The sequence below is a fragment of the Cottoperca gobio genome, chromosome 5 (genome assembly GCF_900634415.1).
Source record: "Cottoperca gobio chromosome 5, fCotGob3.1, whole genome shotgun sequence".
NCBI lineage: Eukaryota > Metazoa > Chordata > Actinopteri > Perciformes > Bovichtidae > Cottoperca > Cottoperca gobio.
The window spans coordinates 25,671,947-25,695,969 of NC_041359.1; the positions used below are offsets into that span (position 1 = coordinate 25,671,947).

Here is a 24,023-nt window from a genome sequence, read left to right on the forward strand (position 1 = left end):
GAGAGATTAAAAGAACTCTTAAATGTCATTTAGTATCATTGAGTATTATTTTTTATATATTTGTTGTGTTTTATTTTATTGTATGTTATGTCTTTTGTACATTATTATTATTATTATTATTATTATTATTATTGTTATTGACAAATGGGAAGCCAGTCAGTGTTGGACCCTGCCACCATTCACCACTGTTGTTTACGTTACATGTCTTGTTAAAGGGGAATGCCACCGAAATAAAGTGAAAATGGAAACTGATTCTTCGACTGCTGTCTGTGAACATTTCAGCTGATTCAGCAATTAAACCAGAAAACCAGTCTAAATGTGGAACCGACGAGTTTCTGTGGGAATGCCAACTAAAACTGACACTTAGATGGGCACAGTCACTGCAAAGGTCTATTTTAACACGTATTATTAAATCAGAAAATGTTAGTGTGAAAAGATATGTGTGGGATTATCCTCCTTTTCAATTCAAATTAAGTTTCACGATTATTTTTCTTACTAGTGCAGTGATCAGCGATAATGTTGTTATTACAGTGACCTACCTTATTCTGCCTTGCTTTGTTTGGCCTTCTACTTTGTCATTTCTGCAACAAAAGATGAAGAAGAAGTTTTAAGGCTTCGGATGAGCCTAAAAACTAATTCAAAGTGCTTTACATAAGACATAAAAGGCCATATGAAAAGAAACATGATGTTAAAACTCATATAAATGGAGCTAAATATATAAAAGTTAAATAGTGAATTAAAATTACAATGCAGTGCAAAACATGAATAAATGGTCTGAAATTGTATTTAATAAAAGGCAGAAACATTTTTAACCCTAAATTGGAGCAGATGAACATGAAATTCGATCTAGGAAGTCCATTTTGAGGCTTGACAGCAATAATTGGACTAATTCCAAACTGACTAATCGTCTGACTGCTCATGTTTCTCAGTGTTCTCAGGTCTCCACATACAATAAAAGATAAAATATTACTGTGAAAAATATGTACAGTACATCTGAATTAAAAGTAGAAGAGCTATGCAGTTTTGGAAGTGAAAGTAAAATGCAAAATTGTCAGACAGTAAAGAAATGTTGATATTTTTTGCCAATAATTTTAATTCCCTAATAATATTTTTAAAACCCTGGTTGTTGAGAACCATTTGTTTACCAGAGGTAAAAAAACATCTTCAAAAGCATAAAAAAAAAAAAAGAATTGACCAAAGATTCCTGTCAGCAGTTCATTGCTCTCGACGCTTAGTGAGATTTTGATGACTTGCCATTTCTGCAGCACGAAATGTACAGCCACCTTTCAACTCGCTCAACTTCCTCTATTTCCTGTCTGTCAGAGTTGCTGGTCATGAAATTTGCCTGATTTCCTTTTTGGGGACAGTTAAACAGACATGGGGCAGCGATACTGTACGAGGAAGTGTGATCAGCAAAACTGGCGAAATGACCTCTGATTGGCATTCTCTCAAATGACTAATAGGAAAGAATTTCAGTTCGAGGCTCTCTCGTAACAAAAAAACTAATAAAAAACCCAATTCAGTTGTCCTAAACTTCATCACATTTGGATCCAAACAGGATTTATGTTTGGAACAAAGTGACAGTCAGTGTGTCAAGATGACGAACAAACAGGGTTAACATCATGCTGGGAAACTACTCTAGAGATCAGTGTTTAGCACATCTGCCAGGATGTTTTTGTTCCATTAGTTTGTTAGCAGCTTATCTATCAAACTTCTCAAAATATTATCATTACATTTGGTGGAAATTCAGCCATTGCCCATGGAATGCATGTTTTGATTGAATCCATGGATTTATTTAAATTGCAAGTTGGACATGTTTTATAATTTTACTGCACTTGCACTTGAGGCCTCTACATAAATTAACATTAAGTTTTCAGGGGTCAGAAAGATTGTGTCAGGCTAACAATTTAATTTAGTAACAATAACTTTGTTAGGCTACAGGTTAGACAGTAGCCTAGATATTAGCTAATGGTTCAGTTAAGCAGCTACCTGTTTTGTTCAGGTTAGTTAACAGTCCTGTCTAGCACCAAATCTTTTCAGTAAACTCACATTTCACTTTAGGTCCGCTTAAGGTCCAATTTAATGGCTAACAGTTTTGTTTAGCTAACAGACCATTTTAACGGCTATAACAGTTGGTATAGGTTTAGCTAAAGGACATTTTAACGGCTATAACAGTTGGTATAGGTTAGCTAAGGACCATTTTAACTGCTGTAACCGTTTGGTATAGGTTAGCTAACGGACCATTTTAACAGCTATAACAGTTTGGTATAGGTTAGCTAATGAATCATTTTAACGGCTATAACAGTTTGGTATAGGTTAGCTAAAGGACCATTTTAACGGCTATAACAGTTTTGGTATAGGTTAGCTAAAGGACCATTTTAACTGCTGTAACAGTTTGGTATAGGTTAGCTAACGGACCATTTTAACAGCTATAACAGTTTGGTATATGTTAGCTAATGAATCATTTTAATGGCTATAACAGTTTGGTATAGGTTAGCTAAAGGACATTTTAACTGCTGTAACAGTTTGGTATAGGTTAGCTAACGGACCATTTTAACAGCTATAACAGTTTGGTATAGGTTAGCTAATGAATCATTTAATGGCTAGTAACAGTTTGGTATAGGTTAGCTAAAGGACCATTTTAACTGCCTATAACAGTTTGGTATAGGTTAGCTAATGAATCATTTTAACGGCTATAACAGTTTGGTATAGGTTAGCTAATGAATCATTTTAACGGTTATAACAGTTTGGTATAGGTTAGCTAATGAATCATTTTAATGGCTATAACAGTTTGATATAGGTTAGCTAATGAATCATTTTAATGGCTATAACAGTTTGATATAGGTTAGCTAACGAATCATTTTAACGGCTATAACAGTTTGGTATAGGTTAGCTAGCGAATCATTTTAACGACTATAACAGTTTGGTATAGGTTAGCAAATGGACCAATTTACCGGCTAATGGTTCTGTTTAGCAGCTTAATATTTAGTTCCTTACAGGTCAGATTTTAAGTTAATATTTGAGTCAGGTAAGCGGACAGTTGAATTTGTTACCTAATTGGTCACAGTTGAGTTCAGCAGCAAATCTTTGATTCTGGTAGCGTTAACTAACTGTTCAGACTGACCGCTACAACAGTTGGGTCAAGTTAGCTAACGGTCCAGTTTAGCAGCAAATACTTTTTTTCAGGTTAGTTAATAGTCCAGTTTAGAAGTACATTTTAAATTCATGTGTATTTAACAGTTCAGTTAATCAGCTAATATGTTAGCCAGGTTTATTTAACGGTTCAGTTTAAACTCAAACCGTTTGGTTAATGTTAGCTGTTTGGTTTAGCCGTTGTGGTTCAACCAATGAAAACCTTCAGGTTCCCGGCAAAAACAAATTGAGTTACATTAAACCGGCTTCATGGAATTTAAGGTAAGTCCTCCTTTTTGTAACGGTGCAGTACTTTAGTTATCTTAGCTGTCAAATAGCACTAAGATAAATATACTGCATTTAATGCAATATATTTACAGTAGTTGGGACAAAACATGCAGGCACTAGCATATAAAGTGAATGAAGCCTGAAGGCCTACTAGTAGTTTAAAGAACTTAAAAGAAGTTAAAAGAGAAGAAAAAGAAATTCATATTCAAATCTTCGGTGTGATAGGACTGCTTTTCATTCTTCAGATTCAGTTTAAGCTCATTTTTCGGGCTTAACATTTTTTGGGTTGGTTGGTCATAATTTGAAAACTACTGTTAACCAGGTGACGTTGAAAGATTAAAGTATGTATGTATTAGTATGTATTCATGGCTCTGTTGAAAATCTGTTAAATCTGGTTAAAGTGTCCTTAAATAAACAGTTGGAGCAGAGAGACACCAGGGATCACCAGAGGGATGTGACACTGATAGTAAATCCTTTCTCACTTCCTCTTATCTTTCATGTTTTTTCTTGTCTGTTCGACTGTTTTCCGCCTTAGAATGCTGATCGGAGGCATTTGTTGAGGTTGAGATGGTCACCGGGACATGGGACCTGTGGCTCGGGCGCCTGTCTCTTTACTCCTTGATTCATGTTTTTTCACTTTTTCAGGAGTCAGCAGTGAGTTACTGTGTGTGTGTGTGTGTGTGTGTGTGTGTGTGTGTGCGTGTGTGTGTGCGTGCGTGCGTGCGTGCGTGTGTGTGAGTGTGTGTGTGTGCCATTATACAACACTCAGAGAGAAAAAATATCATGGCGTCCTTCACACAGTGTTTTTATTCACTTGTCTTATATTTAATCAGACAGTCTCAAGGCATCATAGATGTGAAACCACATCCAGTGTAATAGCTGGTCAGCAGCAAGCAAGGACAGACATTATCTCAAAAACTATTGACAAAACATACATTCAAGTGATGTAATTGTGTGAGGAGCTGCTTTATAGTCTTGTTCTGTAATGTGTGTGGTAGAATTTGGGGCAGTGAATTAAGCTTTGTGTGGTTCGACAGTAACACCTCTGTACTCTCTGTAACAGACTTCATGTAAAACTCTTTTAAAGTGGCAATAGATTAGGTTGGCAGCATGTAATGGCTACATTTAGATTGGTTCCCTATAAGCCTGTCTTTCATTATGCAATTTTGTCTGCCCCTAGTACGATCTCCCGGGAAAATGGAGACTCTATTTACGGGACAAAGGAAGTGCGTCAACCATAGCGCAACCAAAACAGGAAGATGATGGCACCTTTGTTTTCTCCGTTAGCTATTGGTAGCTATCCCCAGTTATCAAAGAGCATCAATGTAAGTTCTTTGCAGTTATTATCCCCAGTAGTGTACATGGCGGACCCCAACAATAATACCATTTGGAAATGCTAGGTGGGGAAAAGTTGAGATGTGCTCCTTTGCCACTTGTTGGTCTGTCTGTCTTTCCATTCACCACTTTGGTCAAGACCAATGTATCGTTATATATCCAGTCTATATCATAACTCTTCAACTAGTAAAACTGTTGGCATGACATTTTGTACAGACTTTCATGAACCTAATGACTTTAGTGATCTCATTACTTTTCCTCTAGTGCCAACCTGAGGTTGACATTTTTGGTGATGATTGAAATATCTTGACAGCTATTAGATGGAATGCCATCACATTTGGTGCAGAGATTATATCCCCCTCAAATATATTTGTCAAAACTTTGGTGATCCCTCAACTTTTATTCTAGCATCATTATCAGGATTGGGGTTTTTTTGTCCAATACCTGTAAAACTAATGACATCCCCAGTGCTCAAGACATCTGCTGTAATTTGTGTTTACTGTTAATAAGAAAATGTTTGCATGATAACACGCTAAACTAAAATGGTGAAGATGGTGGGCGAACTTGCACAATGGTCGTTTAGATCATTTTAACCTACAGTAGTAGTATAATTTAAGCTTTAGTCTCGTTAGGGTTGTAATTCTGTAGAAGAAGATACCTGTCAAAAACTCTTAATATAGCAAGTTATTGAGACATAAAAATGTCCGCACTCATAAAAATCATATAAAATATATAATTAAATGACATTTTATTGAGATTTTATCCAGGTATAAAATTAGCCACATTGTTCTTTATCTAATTTTCTTCTAAACTGATTTAAATAGCAATATTTTTCCTAAAGGTTTGCCCATACTGAAAGTGAAGCAGATGTTAAAGGTTGCACGATTGAATGTAAACTCAACACTGATGGGAATAGATTTCCATCAAGTGGCACGAACTGTGGCAAAGACGTGACCTGAGAGAAATTGATTTAAAATAACAGAACTGTATTGGTGAGATTGGAGATCAGTCAGATTCTGAACTACAACACATAGGCCTACGCAACTTCAGTGCATGCGTTGCAATATAGCTTTAGTTAATGTCTATAAAGTTGGTACAAATCGGCTGCATAATAAAAACAAAGTACAAAAACACTCAAAAGTTTCTCAAAGAAATTTGCTTTGCTTTCAAAATTTGCACCACAAGCTTGAGATGCACCGTTAGTGAACATATTAAACAGCAGATTAACAGGGTGGTGGACATCACTGCGATTTTTAAATTGTAATGGCGGAAAGGTATAGAAGACTGTGGCTGGAGGGCTGCAGGTTGAACTCTCCCACTTGCGAGCAAGGCAGTAATCCTCGGAGCGGTTTATTGTCTGCCCGCTTCCTGCTATTGTTCTGTCTGCTGGCTGTTTGACCTTTCACCCTCTCTCTGGTCAGACTCACCTCGCTGCGTCTGTCATCTGTTCGTGAAGTCAAACTAAATTAAAACAGGAAAAGAAACTCAGCTTTCTCATATGTTCCTTTTCATTCTGAGAAACAGACGAGGAGTTGTGTCAGCTGACGAGGAAATCCGTCCAAATTGCACCGCTCCGCTGGGACGACCCAGAGGGGAAATCCACCCAAAACTTCCTGTTAGGAAGAGAGAGGACTTCTCACAATCTCTCTCTCTTCACCGACAGACCTCATAGTTACAGGCCAGAGTATTATAATTACAATTAAAATAAAGAAAAGAACTACGTCACAAATCCAGTAATTCACTTCTAGAATAAGCCCAAGAAACATGTCCAATGAAACGTTGTTTTTATCTTAGAAAAATATACTAATCTTTATTCATGTAGTAGTTCTCAAAACAGTTGTAAAGTGCTGAACCAGTGTGATTATAGCCAAAGGTCAGTGTGTTTTTATGACTGCTGTTCTTCTGGCGCCTCCAGGTTCATACTTTCTGCAATGTCATTTTGTTTTTGTAATAAAGTTTTTTTTCTAGCACTGTTACAAAGGGCTAAAAAGTCAAGTAGTTATTCTGCTGTAATTGCTGCTGCAAAAGCAGGAGTTTGAATACTTCTATACTCACATATTGTATTTTTCTTTTACAATTATGAGGTTATTAAAGCTTTGAAGAATTTACTCAAACTGTAGAGGAGCATGTGATCCTTCACCTCATGTGAAGACTTTCCCTTCTCGAATTGTTTAATATGAAGAAGTAAAAGTCAGAAATATATATAAATAAATAACCATAATTTGTCCTCTTTCTTCCTTTATTAGTTATCTACAGTGGTGGAATGTAAGTACATTTATTTAAGTATTATACTTAAGTACGATTTTGAAATAATTTTTATTTTATGCTACTTTATACTTAAACATCGGACTTTTACCTCCACTACGTTTATTTGACATAAAAAAAAACACATGACGTTTGCTAATCTACCCGGTCGTATACAAAGTCTCTAAACTTGGATCCACGTTGACGAACTACAACATTAAAATGCTCTTTCATGTATTTGTTAGCAATAAAAAACAGAATAGCCTAATATAATATTCTATAATAAAATAACACAGTGAAAGGCTGTTTACTTTTGATACTGTAAGTACAGTTTGTTGATATACTTTTAATACTTTTAAGATGTTAAATTCAAGATTTTAACTTGTAATGGAGTATTTTTAGACTAAGGTATTTCTACTTTTACTTAAGTAAAGGATGTTCTTCCACCACTGCTGGTGTGTAGGTGTAGTCCATGGAGAAAAGGGAGTGGTGTGCTTTCCTACCTTTTGCTGCTTTCACTAAAACAAGTGCTACAGATGCTACTGCTGCTACTTTACGAGTACTAATACTGCTACTGCTAGTAGTGCTGCTGTTACTAAGAGGGCAGGAGTAGGAGGAGATGATCTCTGCTGGGAGGTTCTACTTTGCCAGTTTCTGTTATTGTTGTTGTTTTTTTCTTTCTCTTCCTAGATTAGAGGAGGAAAGGCGTAACGCCAGCAGTTGCTCCAGCCTCTTTGGCTGCTCTCTGCCACGCCAGACGCTGAGCTGAGAGTTAATCCGTTAGTTGTATTTTTTTTGTTAGTTCCTAAATGACAGGCTGAAAATTAGCAAATAATACTAATCCCAACACTGCCTGGATCCACCCTGTAGTGTTAATATTTTAAGTATTTTTAGAGAGTCTTTGCGTCTATTATCACCAGGTTGCTTTCAGTTGTTCTACATCTATCACTGTTGGAGAAGAAGTCGATTGTTTTTTAATAGTTTTGTTTTTCCTGCACGCAGGATGTTGTTATCAGTTTGTTTTTCCTGTAGCGTGTAGAGCAGGTTGTGTTTAAGAGTTAAGACTAGATGTAAGAGGAGAAAACTGACGTGAAGATCCAACGCTGCCTGAAAAACATAATTTCTTTCTACTCACTGAGGAAGGACGCTGGGTCGGTGGATTTATTTTTCCACCCTGGATGTGACACATTGAGCCATGCTGCTGCTGCTGCTCCTGCTGCCACTCTGCCTCCAAACTTCACTGCAAGGACAAGTAACACACCTCCAACTCTGTTACACTGAGAAACTGAATCCCATGTTTGTTGTCTTTAGACCTCTATATTATAACAGGATTGCTTTGCTCTCTGATAAATGCAACTAAACTACTTCTTTATTCCTGAGTCTGAACTCATGGAATATTTTTACTCGTTTGTAGAGAATCTATTTAAAAAAAAAAAATCTTTGGTCACAGAATGAATGAAAAGTTCTGGATCGAGTGAACTTTTTATTGTTAGTACAAAACTAGTGAAAGTGTTAGTAAAGTCCGAACTAATATGACCTTAAAAGGGAACTCCACCAATTCATTATTGTTAAATTTGAGGAACTTCCAAGACAGATTAAAGAAGAGCAGGTCAGAAAGCAGCAGAGGTTCTCCTTTTTTCAATATTGTTAAACGCCTACAGTACATCTTAGATAACAGATGACCTACTCCATACGACTCCAAAAAGAATTAGGATAATAGTTGTGTGTTTATTTAGCAAAGAGACAGATTACATTAATGTGCCGTGTGTAATATTTTATTTTAAATTAGACAAACTCTCCTTAAATTACTGATCATCCCATGCAACCTCATATTTGTTTGCTTTATTGTTTTGTGTTTCTTATTTGCTTTGTGCTTTATGTTCTTGTAATGTGAAACTTGTTCATAAATAAAAGTTACAAAAAAAGCAGCAGACGGACAGAAATGCTGAGATTCCTTAAAAAGGATCAACTTTAACCAGATGAAAGTCGAGAGTCCCACTCTCTGTGATGCTGCAGTGCTTGATACTAATATCTGAATGCTAACATGCTCACAGTGACAATGCTAACATGCAGGTAATATTTACACGGTTCATCATTGTAGATTAGCTTGTTAGATTGCTAACATTTTCTAATTAGCACAAAGTACGACTGAAGTTGATGCCAATTCCATTAGTTTTGCGGTCATAAACCGAATTTTTGGGCAAATTGAAATGTTGACATGATGATGGCGCTTAATGAAAAGTGAGAGGATCATCAGAGAATTTGTAATTTTCTTCTCTAAGTACCTTTTAATATCTGTACCAGATTTCATAGCAATTGATCCAAAAGTTGTCAAAATATTTTACTCAAAACCAGAAACGTAAACCTGGTCTCGGCACTAGATGAAAAGGGGATCACCAAAACCGGTAGAATTCATCCTCTGGGAACCATGAACATCCGTACAAACTGTGCCAATCCATCAAATGTCAAGTTAAAACTTTGACCTGCTTTTGGCGCTACTGGAAAAAGTCACAGGATCCCCAAATTCAGAGAGCTTCATCCTCCGGGGACCATGAATGTGTGTAGAACAATGTATGGCATTTCATACAATACGTTCTTCAGCAGAGTTACTTTCTCAGATATAATTTTACAAATCTGATCCAAAACTAAGCTTCAGGTTCATACTATGGTTCAATACTCGTCTTGAGTCTCCCCTCCAGCACCACAGCGTAACAAATAGAGACTTGAACCGTTAAAACTCAGTGTTGTAGAAAGTAAAGCCTGATGCAGTTTACACTTTAGGCTTCTCTTCTCGCTTGCTACTTTGTGTTCAAGTTACAGCTGACTCAATAAAGGGATATATACATTTTCTAATCCAAATGATTAAAAACATATTTCAATGCACCCTTTGGTAACTGCAGAAGTATCTCTTAGTGCAGTGGTTCCCAACCTGTTACTCAACTTGACAACACTTGACACTGATATTCTTCCCTTTCAGTTCAGGACACAGTATCTTCTGCCATTTTAAAGGGAAAATACACGTAAAACATTATTTACTTTGCTGTAAATTCAATAGATTCCACGTAGAAAATATCATCAGAGTATCAAGATTCAAACGGATGACATCATCAGGTTTTTGATTTAGTCCGCTGACTTTTTTCTGATCAGAGTGAATTCGATTTGAGGACTAAATCTTCCAGCTGTGCATCGGACACGTGTCAATATCCCAGTAGAACCAGCACGGCTGCCGTCGTAGAATCCCAGTCCGTCCAGTGTTCCCGGTCTGTGTCCCTCACTATGTTGCTGGTTCTCAAACAGCCCAAACCTTCTTCACTTTGTTGTTTTTGTATGTTTTTTATCCAGTGGTGAAAAGTAACTAAGTATTTCTACTGAAGTATATCCTCCTCAACCTGCTGCAACATTGAAATACTGCTTACTCATTAATGCATCAATAATAATAATAATCTGATATATGTGAAGTGAAACACTCTTAACCACTGGTTTTATCAATGAAGGCACTTGACTACTACTGCTGCTATTTCTTTTTCTGAAAATGTCTTCTTAACATGACAGAGGTGGACAGTAATGAAGTACATTTACTCAAGTACTGTACTTAAGTACACTTGTACTTGTACTTTGTACTTCTCCTCCGAGACAAATATTGTACTTTTTACTCCGCTACATTTATCTGACAGCTTTAGTTACCTTGAGGATTGAGAATTAGTACTTTTACTTTTTGTATTTTAAGTACATTTTGATACAAATACTTTTACTTGAGTAAGAGTTTGAATGCAGGACTTGTAATTGTAACAGAGTATTTCCACATTATAGTATCACTACTTTTACTTGAGTAAGAGATCTAAGTACTTCTTCCACCTCTGCTGACGACTTCACTTGAATATACTTTAGCTTCATGTGTATATAGTTTTATCTTTACTCTGCATGTATTGTTAGTATCATGACACCAGTATAAAAGTGTTCTTTCATTCAGAAGTACTGCTACTTCCACCATATTGCTATTACCACCTTCAGGGTCACCACTACTGCTACTCTACTGGTGTCAGTATCAGTGGAAGTACAAGCTGTTGCTTATTTAAACACAAGGCTGTACTGACCTACAGTACCATCTGATGTGTCTCCTCTGCTCCCTCAGACTGCTCCTCCTGGCCGGTGTGATATCTCACAGAGGGAGGACGTGCACACCTCCTGCACTTCTTGTGCCGCCGCCTCCACCAGCAGCTGCCTCCGAGGCTTCAGCAACGTGGGCACAGTCAACTGCAGGTACGCACATACCTGCAGCTACAATACACACACACAAACCATAGCTTCCTAAATGTCAAAATTACTAAATTATGTCTGTTAACTGCATCGTTTTTGTTATTATTTAAAAAAAATTGTGAGGGAGTAGCTTGGTATATTTCTTAAAATAAAATGGCAGTTAATATATATGTTTTAAAAGGAATGCATCAAAAATGTAGTTAGATGGGTGGTAAGTAACGGAAATTAATTGATAAAAATAGAAGTGAAAAATATGAAGTGATTTGATTAAAACAGTCATTATAAAAATAGAGCCATATTTTAATTTATTTGTCTTACATTTATCATTCACAACACAAAATGATCTTTTATTATTTAATGAAAGTGGCCTCAAGGGTGGGAGTAACAAAAAATAATGATTAAAATGCTTATGAATGAATGATGGTAGTGATTAAATGTATGGGAATTGAAAAATAGACAAATTGTCAATTAATAAACTTAATTGACATTTTAATTGAAACAGTGTTGCTCTGATAATTGGGCTCTGTTTCAACATTATTCACCACTAACATAATTTATCTTTTACCACCAATGATGGCTCTGTTTTCATCATGTCTATTTTAATCAACTTGGATTAAAATGTATTTATAATTGATCATATAATCTATTTTGTTCACCTAATGTTCACTGTGTGCTGCAGTTATGTGGTGGAGATCGGTGGCAGGGAGACGCTGCAGGAGGGATGTCAGCATGTCTGTGTGAAGGGCTTCATGGAGCCACAATGCTGCCCAGATCACTGGGGATCTCTTTGTCTCAGTAAGACACACACACACACACACACACACACACACACACTCACACACACACACACACACACACACACACACACACACACACACACACCAAACTTCCCGAATCTTGAATAATGAATGAATAAGCTCTGAATTTGCTCTTTTAAATATCCAGTAGGACATTTTTTATTATATTTTTAATTTCAGAAACGTTTTTTATTTACGGTTCTCAACAGGAAGAAAATTCAAGTGTTAAGCGTTAATAAGAGGGCGGGACTATTTTGTTTTTTGTAGTTCTGATTGGCTCTTTCATTGAGTGTCATTTCTCTACGCCAATCACGTGCGGTCTCACAGCACAGCTCTAATTTTCTGTCACAGGTAGAAAAAAGTAACGGTTGGTAGCTAGTTTGGCGTTAATTGGGACTTTTGCATTATTATTTTGTTGTTTTGCAGTCAGTTATGTGTTTACGACAAGAAGTAAGTGATAACTTATTTCTTCTAATTGAGGGTTAGCTTGTTAACAACGAGTTTATGAACGAAGCCGCTGTTAGCTTGTTTTAGCTAGCTAAAGTTAGCCGTTACTTCACGTTACATTCACACTGCTGCAGTGTTAACGATTATTAATGTGCAGGTGTTATCAATTAAGGATTAACATGAAAGTAACTAGTCCCATAAATAAGTACAGTTGTATTTTTGTTTACAGTAATTGGTTAAGCTATTCATTCTCTAAATTAGGGATTAATTAGAATATGCCATGTGTATATTATTGTTACCACAGTACAGTGTAAAAACACTCTTACAAGAAAAGGTCCTGCGTTTAAAATCTTAATTGAGTAAAAGTATTTATGTATTAGCATCACAGTTTAGTTAAAGAAGGCTACCAAAAGTAAAAGTACTCATGCAGAATGGCTCATTTCAGAAAGATATATGTTATATTACTGGAATATATTCGTTATGCATTAGTGTGTAGGCTAAGCAATTTATTAGCTGATTCATATTTTATATTAATAATCTAAATATGCAAACTAACTTCCAACTTAAATTGTAAAAGTACAATATTTGCCTCCAAATTGTAGCAAAGTAGAAGTAAAGTAGCATGATATGGAAATACTCAAGTAAAGTCCTCAAGTACAGTACTTAATTAAATACTTCAAACTAATCAATAGGACAAATGACAACCATGTGATCGTGACACGTGAACCTGCAAACAAAAGACAAAATGGAAACCTTTCAACAATGATCATTTCTAATCATGTCTCCCAGTCTGACTGCTCATCTATGTGTTGATATGTCTCTCTGTAGCCTGTCCCAGCTGGTCCGGGAAGACCTGTAACTTCCATGGAACCTGTCTGGATGGAGACCTCGGCAACGGGACCTGCGTCTGTGATGTGAGTATCCTGTCTGTCTGTCTGTCTGTCTGTCTGTCTGTCTCTGTCTGATTCCTACCTGTTTGTTTATTTCCAAAAACAAAAGTGTTCATTCCTTAAGTTACATCGCTAATTCTGGAAATGATTAAGCTTGCTACAATGTCACTTCCCCGGTCTTCTTGAAAGTGCTTTAGTGAGCAAGGGTAATATTCTAGCGAGCGATGGAGAGCGAACTGTACCCAGCATCCCTTGGGTTTTTGTCTGTTTAAAAAAAATTCTCATTCAGATTGTGGATGTCTTGATATTGCAAAACACTAATTACAAGTTGTTTCTCTCTTTAGGACAGCTTCTCGGGCTTTGCCTGTCAGAAGTGTAAGAATCAAAACTTCTATGGAGAAAAGTGTAATAAAGGTAGGCTCTCATTTCTGACCTCAGGTACAAAAAACACCTCCAATTTATTGTGTTAAGCAGCTGCAAGAATGTCTCACAAAAACTGCAAATCTTTCTATATGGCTGACATGATATGACACCAATAGTGTGTGTGTGTGTGTGTGTGTGTGTGTGTGTGTACAGAGTGTGACTGTGACCATGGAGTGTGTAATGAAGGTCCAGAGGGTGATGGACAGTGTTTGTGTCAGCCGCCGTACACTGGGAAGCGCTGTGACCAAGGTAAGACCGTGATGCTGGATTACCCTGTATTAGATAACAAACTATATTAAGATATATCAGACCATATATATATATATATATATATATATATATATACACAAATACTCAGTCGAACTGGTTATGTTTTTTATTTTTTTCAAATATTATTAAATAAAATAAAACAATAGATTCCTTAAACGCATTATGCTGAAATGTCCACTGTAATAATGGTAGTCAAACAAAATATGCTATGAAACTACTGCTGAAAATCCACATTTGGTTGAATTGACATAATAATCATCTTATCTTATCTCTTGTGAATTCTTTTGCCTCCGTGACGGCGAGAGCCAAGGCCAGAGGCTTATCTGTCTGTCCATTTGTCTCATTCTGGTGAATGTGACATCTCAGAAATGTCTTGCCTTAAGTTAAGTTAGGTTAAGTGACCTTTAAAAAAACACGTTTTTGCCCATAACTCAAGAATTCGCTAATTATGACAATTTCACACAAAAATTATGAAGTGAAGACATTTTGGACAGACATGGATGTAAACTGCATTTCACCGGTTGGCGGAGGCATAAAACTGCGAGGCGGTATACTAGTTGTAAGAATATATTGTATAAACTTTAAATTAAACTATGGATTTGTTATTATTATTCATTCTTTTATTTTCCCTGAAACACATGCAGAGGAGGTTGCAGTAGTTTTATATAGAGTAATATAATGAGTGCAAATGGCTGCACCAATAAGAGGGTCAGAAATCAGGTCAAAAAAGGCCACGAAGCTGTTGCTGCTGCTTTGTTTACGCACAGTAACAATTAAAGGTGACTATACCGCTGAATCAAATGGTCTGACTTGATTTTGACAGATCGAAATCAAATAAGACCAAAATAATATTGAGGTTTTATACTACTTTTATACTCGGGGTGACACATATTGTATTTATTGCTCCAGTTTGATTTTGTCTGTCTGTCTGTCTGATGTTTAATTGCTGCTGTTGTGTTTTGTGTTGTTGGCAGTGAGTACCAAGTGCAGTAGCTGCAGTCCCTACTCGTACTGTAAAGGACAGGGAGACGCCGCTGACTGTGAATGTTTGCCCGGGTACAGGAGGTTGCCACAGGGCAAATGCGCAAGTAATCACAATTTTTTAAAAGTTTAAGCTAAAGATGTTTTCGTCTGCCGGTCCATCAGTCTAATTTGTGTTGCTAATATTATCATGGATGCTTCCTCTTAGCGTGATGAAAGTTAAGGTAAGTCTGAGACTATAGAGCTTTGGGCTGCAATTCTTGTATGAAAGGTGCTATACAAATAAAGCTTATTATTATAGAGCTTTTGAGATTTGAGTCTGACCTTTCCTCTGACACCATCCTCAGGTCAAACTTTACATTTATCCCCACCAGTGGTACAGATTTAAGAATATTTGTCTGTTTATTTCTCATCCATTCAACAATTTTGAATTCTGTTTAACTAACATCACAGTCTCACAGGGATGATACAGAAGTTAGACACATTTTGATTACATGTTTTCCTGGTCAGGTATTTGCTCAGCGAGGGACTGTGACGTCAATGCCCAGTGCTCCTCACAGGGGTCAAAGGTCAGCTGTGCCTGTAAGCCAGACTACCAGGGCGACGGCAAGATCTGCATACCCAGAAACCCTTGCTCCGACAACAACGGAGGGTGTCCCATCAACTCCACCATCTGTGTCTTCAAAGGACCCAACAAGGTAGAATCAGGACCAACAACACAGAGAGCTGAAGTCTGAAAACAAAAATTCACAAGTCCATAATTGAAATCAGAGCTAAATCCTGAAAGTGTATTTAACCTCAGTCTGTCTTTATCTGTTCCTCTCTCAGTCCAGCTGCGAGTGTATGTTCGGCATGTCTCCTGTGGTTGGAAACGCTGAGTTTGGTTGTCAGCTGGTCTCTGCCTGCTCAGCGGACACCTGTGACCCCACAGCTGTCTGTCAAACTGCACTGGATGGACATCCAAGGTCAGAATACAAACACTTTGTCTGTCCTTTGCTTTTTAGAACTATAGCTAGATCCAGGTTTAGACAAAAGACTAAAACCAGAAGTAGACAAAGAAGCACTTTCTTTGTCTGTCTCTCTTGTAGAGCTGTACCGAACAGTTTGAAGCTTCAGTCATAATGTTGACAAACTAATTCTAAATCTACATTGCAATGCTGCGCATGTCTAGTCATTCTGTTTAACCCCGTATTTCTGCACGTTTTCAAATAAAGTAAGATTGTTTCTTTTAATCATTTCCAAAATTCACATTATGTTTTTATCTAAAGAAATAACCTGCTTTATTCCATGTGTTGGCGTTCATCCTTTCAAAAACAACATTTTCACTGCGGTCAACATACAGTTTGCCGCACACAAAAGGAGGCCCGCACCCGTATTAAAGTAGCAGTAATCTAACATCTCTATACATTTAATTTCTATAACCACAATAACTAAATCTATTTAGGCTCTGACACCATTATAGTGAAGTATATATTCTTTATAAGGATCTGATTATGTATCTGCTTGGCGTCATCACTTTCATACCAACGACTTTAGAAAGGTGTTGAAGAAATCGCAGGTTTCATGCACTCAAGGTTGATTTAATAAAAACTCACTTAATGTGATGAATGACTTTATCAAAGCTTTACTCCAGAACCTCAACAGAAGCTACAGCCCTACACTCTTATTCTATCTGAAGACCTTTCTCAGATTGTGAATGTGTGTGTATTGTAGTGTCATTATCTAATCCCCTCCCCCCCTCTCAGGTGTGTGTGTGATGCAGGTCAGATTGGTGACGGACGGCGTTGCTATGGTAACCTGATGGAGCGGTTGTTCGAGCTGGACAGGAGTGGAAGCCAGAGAGAAAAGCTGACCGGAGCCGTCGCCATGTTCGGTAAAAAACAAATACACTGAACAAGAGAAAAGTTGGTCACATGATGTGAATCACTGACAGGAAATACTTTCAATCTGATTCTTCAAGAGCAATTCACAAACAATAATGTGAGACCACAGAATTATATTTTTAACATTATTGTGAAAGAACAGACGTATATACATTTTCTTTCTCTGTGTGTTGTTGCTTTTCTGTGACCTTTGACCTTTGGTGTGTGTGTCTGTTTCAGAGAGAGGCTGTTTGCTGCTGCTGAGTCACAATGGACCCTTCACCGCTTTCATCCCCCTGCTGAAAACACCTCTGACTGTAGGTCGCCTGTCTCATTACCTGTTTCACTTGTCTGACTACCATTTCAAAGGATTACTTTATTGATCTCCTCAATGTTCCTCAGCACAGTAACCATACTCTAGATTCATTTCAAGTATTTCAGCTTTTTTTATGAGAAAACAGCTTTCTGGTGAACGGCTCTAGAGGTGTGAATCAGACTAGTTTAAAATTCAGAGCAGTTCCATCTGAGGCTTAAATAACTTCTTACACTTCACTAGTCTATTGTCTGAGGTTCCTCTCCTCCATGCTCGAACTCAAGACAACACCGGTGTTACCGATTACACCGGACGTTTTACAATACAGATATTTGTTGATGACGCTCATAGCACTTTGATCTTTAGCAGTGGGTAGCTGTGTGGTTGGCCTCTCCGGTCAAACTTTAGCTGCGGAGCTGCAGGTTTCCACTCGGCGCCACTGCACTGCGAGGGCTGCGACCGCTCCGTCCTCCGCACAGTTTCATCCCAAAAGTTTATTATTGGGATTAAAAATCTGAAATAATTTGACACCAAATGAACTCTCCTTACTCTCGTGCGAGTGAAATCTGACACTTTCAGAATTACAAATGAGAGTTTATTTATGTGATAAATGTAGGCACTGATGACCTAAGTGAAGACGAACTAAACAGGTTTTATTACTATTTCTAAAGCAGCGCCTCCCCAAGACAATGGTCGGGGAAACACTGCAGATATAGTGCAGTGTTGATCCGCACTGAATATAGGGGCTCTGCCAAAACCACTAAATACTGATGAAACCAATATCTGTCAGTTAGCTTTTACAAATATGTTTGTTTTTATCTATCTGTGAAACGATGGCAAAAAAGAAGAATCTAGTGGAAGCTAATGGTCGATCTTGAACCTGGCAGAGGGATGCACACCTGAGCGTGAAAACACTAAAGTGGGACAATAGGAGTCCTCCTGGGTGAAAGATCATTTTGTGATTTTGCTTTATTAGTTTTTGATCTGCAAAGCATTTAAACCCATAATGCAAGGTACCTTATTTATTTTAAAAATGTTCCTGCATCAAATCTAAATGCTTACAGCTCTGCTTCTGACTGGTTTACATACATTACTGGTCAAATCAGCTTCACAGGTTGGAGTATTTTCGACATCTTCATGGGTTGAAAAACTCTCCAAGCTGAAAAGAATCTCTGCTGCTCAGACGCGGAGCGGACATTTCTTTGAATGCCTGATTGTAATTTGATGGCCAGTAGTCAATGATTTGGTCAAGCTTCAGTTTAGGAGTAAAAAAGGAAATCAAAGAAGAAGCCGACTGATGCAAAAAGCAGAAAGAGCTACTGAGCACAGGTACTCACCAGAGGCTGCTGGGAGAGCCTCCACGTGAGTATGGATCAGAACGAGTGATTTACGTATGTGGTCTGATTAATCCTGGCCAAAAATGTCTGATGTTAAAAGATCCAAAACACCCTTTGATACCAGGTTACATCACAATTGTGTATCCTCATGCACTGTAGGGTGCATCTCAGAATCATTTGTGCCTTTAAATTGTGTTGTTGCATCAGTTGGACTTCATTTGGATCTCCTTCATTCACAGTTTGCAGCTTTGTTTTCCAGTTTTGTGGCTTTACACATTTGCGCTTTAATTTTTCACAAAAGAAAGAGAGTGCAGATGTCCCTGCGGTTCCAGGGACATCTGAAGAAAATGATCGATAAACAGATTATTGAGCCGCTCTGCTACGATGTCTCTTCAGGGCGGTAATGAGGAGCTGCTGTGTAAAAACCATCTGATCCTGGGTCAGCACCTCTACAAGGATCTGGAGGGGCGAGACTTCAACCTGTACGGAGGAGCCAAGTTGAGGAGCAAAGGCAACAAGGTAACACTTCATCTCCAATCTCCACAAGCCTGTTAACAACTCTTGGAACTTAATGTTAATGACATGAAGCAAAGTGGAGAGAGAGAGGGAACACACACACACACACACACACACACACACACACACACACACACACAGTCCTCGGCTCAGTCGTGATGTTTGTGCTACTTTAATGCATGAAGTTGGCGGGTCGGGTCGTGTGGTTGATCACTACTCTATAGGCTTCGAATGTGAACATATCAGAACGGCTCGTTCTATTGTAATAGCAATTTAAATGTCTACTGTTTAATTATGTACAAGTTTCCTATGTTAAACAAGCCAACTGCCATTTGATGCTAACATAGGAGTGTCGGTTAGATCAAACCAGGTCCAACTGCCATTTCATGTTAATACAAGACAGACGCATCCTGATCAAACTGATAAACTAACAAGAGACAGGACACAGCCACATCCTGATCAAACTGATTAACTCACTGAGACAGAATAGTGAGTGTATCACTCACTATTCTGTTTACATAACTATTACCTTACAAGCATCAAAGGGCAGTTTGGCCCGGCCCCCTGTGGTTTTTCATCACCTCGTCTCCAAACCAAATTGTATAAAATGCCTATGTGTCTTCTTCCAAATGTGTCTGGGCTCTCCTACAGACTACACCAGCGCTCTGTAGGACTGGTACCTTTGAGATCTCAAATAAATGTAAAAAGACAACTCTGTCTCTATCACCATTTATATACATTTATATACATCTCTATCAACACTATTCTCAGAAATCATATGAATGTGCAGGTGCACGCTGTTCAGCTTTGAGTCTGTTGTTATCATTTAAATATAAAATAATACATTTATATGCTGCAAATAGCTTTTTATTTATCATTTATAATCCATTTAAGTTACCAGGTAGAGTGCTCTGTGGCGAGATAACCTGCAGATTTCTTTCTCCTCTCGATTGGTTGAAGAGAATGTAGAATATCACAGTGACTGTTGATGAAAGGTCCTCATGAGGGATATAAATGTGAAAACTGTCTAGATAGTTGAAGAAAATCATAAGGATGTTGTTTTAACTTCACTTTTATTGGTCCCACAATCATAATAATCCAAAGGAAGTTATTGATTTTGGTTTTTATTCATTAGTTTAGTTGACATTCATACTGTTAACATGGCATAACATATTATGAAGTAAAACCCCCCCCTTATGCCTGTTCTGTTAAATAAAACCTCCTTTTTCTTATTAACTGATATTCCAGTGATGAAGTAAAGATGTAAGTTTCATCTCTTAAAACATTATCACACTTTCTCTCTTCACTACTGTACATATGAAGCATCATCATCCACCCCCACCACCGTAAACTTAATAACACCTCCATCAGCTTCATCATCATGTCAAAATGTTCGTCACTATAGTTGAGATCAGCTCTGAGGAGTCACAGGAGAGTCACACGCTTTTGTTTACGGCTGGGTATCGAATATCAATCATTGTAAAGTACCGAAATGTTTCCGGTCAAAGTCAAGTCAATTTTATTTATATAGCTCAATTTCACAAACCCCACTAACCCCATCATTATGCTAATTAGTTGAGACTTTTTGAGCATTTTTGTGTTAAAACAAAATTAAACACCAATGCATTCAATACGTTTGATTTATTTGGTAAAACAAAAACAGGTTTATTTTCCTCATGCCAGATTATTTTGGTATTGGTACAATGCAGTATTTAACAATACCCAGCCCTGAAGAGTAAAAATGAATATATAGATACATACTTGTCAGTTTAATGATTTAAACAGGTTCCAAGAATATACAATTCCCATTCCCACATATATTTCACATTTGCATTATTTATTGAAGTATTAAGTTTTGGCATGCAGCTGCTGATTTTACAGATTAAAGAAACATCAACAATTTCATTAAGATATTAATTAACCTAATTTATATCGGCAGATAAATATATATAATATATATAGTACATAAAACACCCTCCACCCTGTCACCTGCTGTCTGTGGCCAATCAGGGAGGATCTCTGGAATTAGGGCCACTTTGACCCAGGTGGCATCAACCTGAATTATACTTTTGATAAAAGATAATCTAGTTAAATGTAACTCTTCAGAGGCATAATCAAACATACATATTTTTGGTGAAGTTCATAAACAAGTAAACATCCCCTTCTTAGGAACATTGTTATTATAAATACTTATTTTAAATGGGACTTCTTCTTCAAGTCAACAAGCAATTCTCACAGTTCACTGCTCATATAAATGTTGATCAGATGAGCGAGGGGAATGTGCACCTTTGACTCAAGGCAATTACATATTGGGAGACAGGACTACATTTCTATCATGTAATTATAATAACATGTGGGTGTGGATTTGGTCTAAAAATAATTTGCCACATTGCTAGCAGAAGTCGTAGCACACGGTTCACAATATGTCCTGCCAGCTTAGTGTTTTTACTCAGCTTAGTAACCTGTGCCTTAAGGAACAAGCACGCATACAAACTGTAATAAAACCATAGTGCTTTATATACATATATAATTCTGTAAATCCAACATTGTCATTAAACAGCTCCGCTCTGGCCGAATGCAACCAGATATATTCATTGTTGAAAAGATACCTTGTTAAACGGACATTGTCATCAACCCTATCATTATAATCACTTACTGTGTTTTACCACCATCACAGAGACCTTCGCTGGTAAAATCTTCAGTGGGAGGTGATTCTCAGTGTAAATGTACGGAAACAGGGTGTCAGTGAAGGTGTGTGTGAAGGTGTGTATGTGTGTGTTGGTATCAAGATCAAAGAAAGACAAGTTTCCTTTGTCAAAGTCCAGATGAACTCTGATCCTCCGGAGCTTCTTCTTCACTGGTAGATCTTCCTCTTGACCTAACGTGGAGAACGCTGTGAATTTACTGTTGGAGAACAAAATTCTCCACAATCCAGACTGTAGGCGTCCGTTCTTCTGGATGTTTTCTCCCAACACGCCCAGTTCCCAGTCCTTGTTGTCGCCAACGTCAACGTCCCAGCTGTGCGTCCCTGAATTAAAACCTTTAGTGCCCAGGGCGGAGCAGGAGAATTTGGTCCTCTCTGGGTTTTTTGGAAGCTGCCGTTTCTCTCCAGCTCTCACGCTGGTCAGATCTTCAGACACAATGAGTTCTGGGTCGGATGTGTTTGGATCCAGAATCACAGGAGTGTAGGAGACCATCTCCCTCATGTTGTTCCAGATGATGAAGCTCAGGTTGCCCAGGTGTTTGGCCTCGTTGATCAGAGCACCTGAGACCAGCTGTGGATCCTCCAGCAGGGGGCGCTGCTGGACTCTCTGCACTGCAGCCTTGTAGTTCTGCAGGAATGAAACATTTTCAGCTCTCAGCTCCTTCTCTGTGACTTTGATGGTGTCTGAAAGATCTGCTATATCTCTGCTCAGAGCCTCAATCTTCTCCTTCATCACCTGACTCTTCTCATCCTCTTCGTCCCTCAGAGCACAGATCCTGGCCTCCTCTTCCTCTTGCAGAAACCGGTGAAGCTTCTTGAACTGCTCCTTAATGTGCATCTCTGTGTGTCGGGCCTGGACCTTAATGTGTTCTGCTGTTTGATCACAGTTTCCTTTCACTTCTTTAAAGATCTTCAGTTTCTCCTCTAAGGGCTTCAGGGATTTCTGGAGCTCCTCTTTGAGATCCTGTGCAGCTTCATCGATGGGTCTGAATCTGTGGTTGTTGTGTGTTTTTGAATCTCTGCAGACGAGACACACCGACTGCTGATGGTCCAGACAGAAGAGCTGGAGTTTCTCAGAGTGCAGACTGCATCTGTGATCTCTGTCCAGTAAGAAGGCCTCACACAGGTTCTTTAACGCCAGATTACGAGGTGGATCACTCTTTGAGGATCTTCTCTTACAGCACGGACACTCGCGTCTTTCTTTCCCCTTCCACCATCTCAGCAGACAGTCTTTACAGAAGCTGTGGCTACATGACAGCACAACAGGATTTTTAAAGATTTCATGGCAGACAGGACAGCAGAGATCCTCCTCTGATCTGGAAGACATGTTACCTCTGAGTGAAGCTGAAAACAGCAAGCAGACGGGGACGTCGGCCAGTCAAGACAGTTGAAAGTTTTACTTTCACTTTGAGTTGTACTTTCCTATAAACTCATGTTTATAATGTAAAATCAGCAGCAGATTGAAGTGGCTGTATTCGAGTACTCCAGTGTTGCCAGTATTTCCTCCTTTCGGTGGCTTCTTTCCTTCTTCGCTTCACCTTTTTGGAGTTTGGTCTGCTAGTAAATGAGGAACACACTATGTACAAAGTGCAGCAGTGTCATATTACGTGCATCATTTGACGTATTATACATCGGTGGAATGAGGAACACAGACTGCACACTCCCTCCAGGTTAACAAGGATCTTTAAGAGATTTCACGGCAGACAGGACAGATGAGATTCTTTTCTGACTGAGAAAACATTTGAATTAAATTGAAAACACAGCAGACAAGGACCTCAGTCAATCATTAAGTGCAAGTATTCAGTAATCCCAGTGTTCGATCCTGCATCTCACCTCTCTCAGTGGACGTGGTGGTGTGTGCCTCTGTATGCTCATGTTTAGCATAAGACATGCGTGTTGCAAGTCACTTGACCAAAAACATTTAGTCACTTGTATGCGTGTTATCACTAAAAGCAATATTTGTCTTTACACAGAAAGTTATTTCCTGTCAAAGTTTCAAGGTTCAGGTTCAAGTTATTGTAAAATAACTTCCAACGTTCAAAGTTAGACAAATGAAGTGGTGATTTTTCCAGTGTTTTCAGAATTCTTATCCTTTTTAAAGCCGGGTAAATCTTCTTCAGATGTTAAAAGCCTACAGATTCATTTGTTGGATCTTAACATGATGTCGAGAGTAGAAGCACAGAAAGAGACAGAAACACATCTTGACTCTTCTTGTTGCTACTTGCTT

General features: G+C 38.1%; 2 protein-coding genes across 2 annotated transcripts in view; one reads left to right on the top strand and one right to left on the bottom strand.

Moving 5' to 3' along the window:
- Positions 1 to 7,720: 7,720 nt before the first annotated feature.
- The window catches only part of stab1 (stabilin 1), a 60,722-nt gene continuing 44,419 nt past the window's right edge, over positions 7,721 to 24,023 (top strand). The window contains exons 1-12 of the mRNA XM_029430738.1: positions 7,721 to 8,251; positions 11,132 to 11,259; positions 11,936 to 12,051; positions 13,329 to 13,414; positions 13,735 to 13,804; positions 13,967 to 14,062; positions 15,058 to 15,171; positions 15,575 to 15,762; positions 15,893 to 16,029; positions 16,810 to 16,937; positions 17,167 to 17,243; positions 18,973 to 19,095. Of these exons, the coding sequence (XP_029286598.1) occupies positions 8,195 to 8,251; positions 11,132 to 11,259; positions 11,936 to 12,051; positions 13,329 to 13,414; positions 13,735 to 13,804; positions 13,967 to 14,062; positions 15,058 to 15,171; positions 15,575 to 15,762; positions 15,893 to 16,029; positions 16,810 to 16,937; positions 17,167 to 17,243; positions 18,973 to 19,095 (1,320 nt within the window). The 5' untranslated portion in view covers positions 7,721 to 8,194. The remainder of the gene's footprint in view (positions 8,252 to 11,131; positions 11,260 to 11,935; positions 12,052 to 13,328; positions 13,415 to 13,734; positions 13,805 to 13,966; positions 14,063 to 15,057; positions 15,172 to 15,574; positions 15,763 to 15,892; positions 16,030 to 16,809; positions 16,938 to 17,166; positions 17,244 to 18,972; positions 19,096 to 24,023) is intronic.
- LOC115008241 (nuclear factor 7, ovary-like) lies at positions 20,847 to 23,373 on the bottom strand. Its single transcript, XM_029431700.1, has one exon. The coding sequence runs from the start codon at positions 23,121 to 23,123 to the stop codon at positions 21,741 to 21,743; it is 1,383 nt and encodes a 460-aa protein (XP_029287560.1). The 5' UTR covers positions 23,124 to 23,373; the 3' UTR covers positions 20,847 to 21,740.

Excerpts from the sequence above, each read along its gene's own strand:
- LOC115008241 (XM_029431700.1), bottom strand. The coding sequence starts at position 23,123 with ATGTCTTCCAGATCAGAGGAGGATCTCTGCTGTCCTGTCTGCCATGAA.